Source organism: Molossus molossus, unplaced genomic scaffold (genome assembly GCF_014108415.1).
Source record: "Molossus molossus isolate mMolMol1 unplaced genomic scaffold, mMolMol1.p scaffold_m16_p_1, whole genome shotgun sequence".
In the NCBI taxonomy this organism is placed as follows: Eukaryota; Metazoa; Chordata; class Mammalia; order Chiroptera; family Molossidae; genus Molossus; species Molossus molossus.
In genome coordinates, this window is record NW_023425344.1 from 160,584,497 (window position 1) to 160,587,839 (window position 3,343).

General features: G+C 51.3%; 1 protein-coding gene across 1 annotated transcript; it reads left to right on the forward strand.

Annotated features, from left to right (window-relative positions):
* Nucleotides 1–1,216: 1,216 nt before the first annotated feature.
* On the forward strand, nt 1,217–2,934 carry LOC118623569 (zinc transporter ZIP2-like). The gene is made up of 4 exons (XM_036251570.1): nt 1,217–1,331; nt 1,519–1,649; nt 1,846–1,896; nt 2,305–2,934. The coding sequence occupies exons 1-4, from the start codon at nt 1,217–1,219 to the stop codon at nt 2,932–2,934; spliced, it is 927 nt and encodes a 308-aa protein (XP_036107463.1).
* Nucleotides 2,935–3,343: the final 409 nt, after the last annotated feature.

A 3,343-nucleotide genomic window follows, 5' to 3' on the forward strand; every position in this document is an offset into this window, starting at 1 on the left:
CTAGAGCAACTTTTTTTGTATTAAAACTCTCAGTCGCTGTCCCGCGATATAGATCAGGAAATACAAACAGAAGTGGTAACAGTTCCAATGTTGTGATACTAGAAATCTCAATGCCCACTAAATATTTTCATACCTGGTGCTATTTTTCTCAGGTTACAGGAGAGGGGGAGTCCCCCCATCTACTAGTTCCCACAGTGCTGGCAACACTACTCCTCAGCCCCACTTCATCCTTACCCCTAGGTGGCTTCAAATCCCCTCTGAAAGGTATCAGCACAGCATCCTGTAAGACTTGTGTTGACTTATAATGAACAAAACAAAGTGATGAACAAAATAGCCCCAGAGACATAAAAGTAGGATACAGACTGAAAAACCTCAGAAGAGGGGGTGAGGGTGGGGGAGGGAAGAGATAGACCACAGAACTTAGATGCAGGAATGCGTAACCATGGACATAGACAACAATGCTGGGGATGAGGTGGGGGGAGGGGGAGGGGGAGGAGGGTGTCAATGAGGGAAAAAGTAGAACCATCTGTAACAACAATAAATTAATAATAATAAAAAAAAATTGGCCCTGGCCGGTTTGGCTCAGCGGTTGGAGCGTCGGCCTGTGGTACAGAGAGACCCGGGTTCGGTTCCCACTAAGGGCACGTACCTCGGTTGCAGTTTGTCCCCGGCCCTGGTTGGTCGTGCGGGTGGCAGCCACTCGATGTGTCCCTTCACATCGATGTTTCTCCCTCTCTCTCTTCCTCTCTCTCCCTTCCGCTCTGTCTGAACAAAAAATGGAAAAATGTCCTCGGGTGAGGATAAAAAAAAAAAAAAAAAAATTAAAAAGACTTGTGTTGAGGTGGAGAGGATATGGAAGGCTTAGATCAAATGTCCCCAACCAAAACAGTTGGGGAGTAGCTACCACAAACTAGATTAGACTAGCCCCAGGCATAAGAGTCCACAGCCCTGGGATTAGTCATGGAACTGAAGAGTAGAACACAGAACACAGAACTGTGCCTGCTGGGAGTCTGGAGTTTCTTGTGTCAGTGTGGGCCAGAGGAGGGCCTATGTCAGCTTTGTAAGGCTGCGCAAGCAGAGGTAGCACAGGGAGGATCCAACAGCTTCCAACTCGTAGTGGACACTACAGCTTGAACCACCTAAGGCACCACTCCTGCTCCAAAGCTTGTAACTCCATTTGTCATTCTGAGGCCTCTGCTTATCCTGTACCCCAAGGATGGAGCCACTACTAGGAGCGAAAATTAGCTCCCTATTTGCCCTGCTGATTATCACCCTGATCTGTGGCTTTATTCCCATCTGCTTCAAATGGTTCCAGATTGAGGCCTTGAGAGGTACAGCCCTTCGGCATCTTTCCCCCCATAACCTAAGTCTGACTCCACCCTGTCACCCTACCCTGACACCTTGCTCTGATCCTCCTGCCGTCCCCAAGCTTGAATGTTGGGTGCTGCCTGTTGCTCTTCAGTCACCTTTGTCCGTGTCCTCATTGCCTGCTGGACTATAACTCCTGCTGTTCATTAGGTCGTCGCCACTGGCTCCTCAGCCTCCTGGGCTGCATTTCTGCCGGTGTTTTCATGGGAGCAGGATTCATGCACATGACTGCTGAAGCCCTGAAGGGAGTTGAATCGGAGGTCCACAAGCTCCTATTGCGGGTGAGCAGCTGAGGGGCCAGAATGATGAGCAGAACCAAGGGGAGAAGGGGAAGTGATGGAGCCAAGGACGTGGGTGGAACGACAGGGAAGGGGACAACGCTTGTGTTGTGTGAATGACAACAGGCCGGGCTGCGCTTTAAGGAAAGCAGTGGAGCTGGAGGGACAGGACATTTAATTTCTGCTTTTTTCTCCCTAGGGCAGGACAGAGAGTGAGGGAAATTCTTCTGATGCTGCTAATTCAGCTTATGTAAGTGTCTCCCACCGCTGACCTGGGGTGAGGGAACCAGAGACTCCTCACACCCAGACCCTTTGAGGGAGGACGTGAGGAACACCAGGAATCCCTCTGCCCCTCCGCTCAGATACTGTAGGGAAAGGAGGAGCCAGCTTCGTCTTTGGGGAGTATGGAACGCCAGACAGAACCCTTGCTTTGCTCTGTCCTCCTTTCTCTGGACCCTTAGACAAGCTCCCCATCATTTCAGCCCTACTGACACTGCACCCTTGGTCCCTCTGGTTTTCTTGTTGCATGTTCATGTCTCCTCCGGGCTTCATCGCCTACCCTTTCTAGTGATGTTCTAGCCCCACATTTCCCGTTCTCTCCAGTCTCCCACCCCACCTCTGTCCTTTCCCGTCCCACAGCCCCTCTCTCTGTTCCCAGGTGAACTATCCCTACGGACAGCTTGTCATGTCTGTGGGCTTCTTCTTCATCTTCTTTTTGGAGTCCCTGGCATTGCAGTGCTGTCCTGGAGGCAATGAAGAATCAAAAGTGCACAAGGAGGAAGTGGGAGCGGCTCCTGTCCTTGAAATGCAAAAGGATGGATCTCCACCCTTACCCTCCCACAGTCCCTTTCGAATCCTCGTCCTCTTGCTCTCACTCTCCTTCCACTCGGTGTTCGAAGGTATGGCTGTGGGGCTGCAGACCACAGTAGTAGCTACCGTGCAGCTGTGTCTTGCTGTCCTGGCTCACAAGGTGTTCATTGTGTTTGGCATAGGACTTCGGCTGGTGCGGTCAGGCACTCCATTACGATGGTCCCTGTTCTGCATAGTGACATTTGCAGTCATGTCCCCCCTGGGCCTCATCATAGGGCTGGCTGTGGCTGGAGAAGACCCTAAAGAGGGAAACTTAGCCCAGGCTGTGTTAGAAGGGGTGGCAGTTGGGACATTCCTTTATGTCACCTTCCTAGAAATTCTGCCCAAGGAGCTATCTGGTCCTGAGTCCCCTTTGGTCAAGTGGACCTGTGTAGTTGGCGGTTTTACCTTCATGGCCATTATTGCCGCGTGGGCTTGAGACCTTCCTGACTTTTCTGATGGACCCAGCTAGAATGCTGTCCCTACCCCCAGAAGACACCTCCCATATGGCTCTGGCCCTCAGACACTTCTCCACTGAGACTGCGTGGCGTTCACTAGACATCATCCCCATGAGCTGGGTTCCGCCTTTTCCTAAGTGAGATCCCACTGCTCACCCAGGACCGAGAAAAGGATGTGTATTTAGGTGAGTGCCGATACACTGGAGAATTGATGTAAAGACCGTCACCCCAGATTTGACTCTTGTTCCATTTTTGCTACTGTGTGTAATAAAATGTCCATTTTACCTCCCCCTTCAAGCATGCTCTACTCCGTTTCTCCGGGTTACCCAAGATCCGCCTAGTGGGGCGGGGAGTGGGAAGGGCGAGTGTTGGATGCAGTCATGTCTTCTG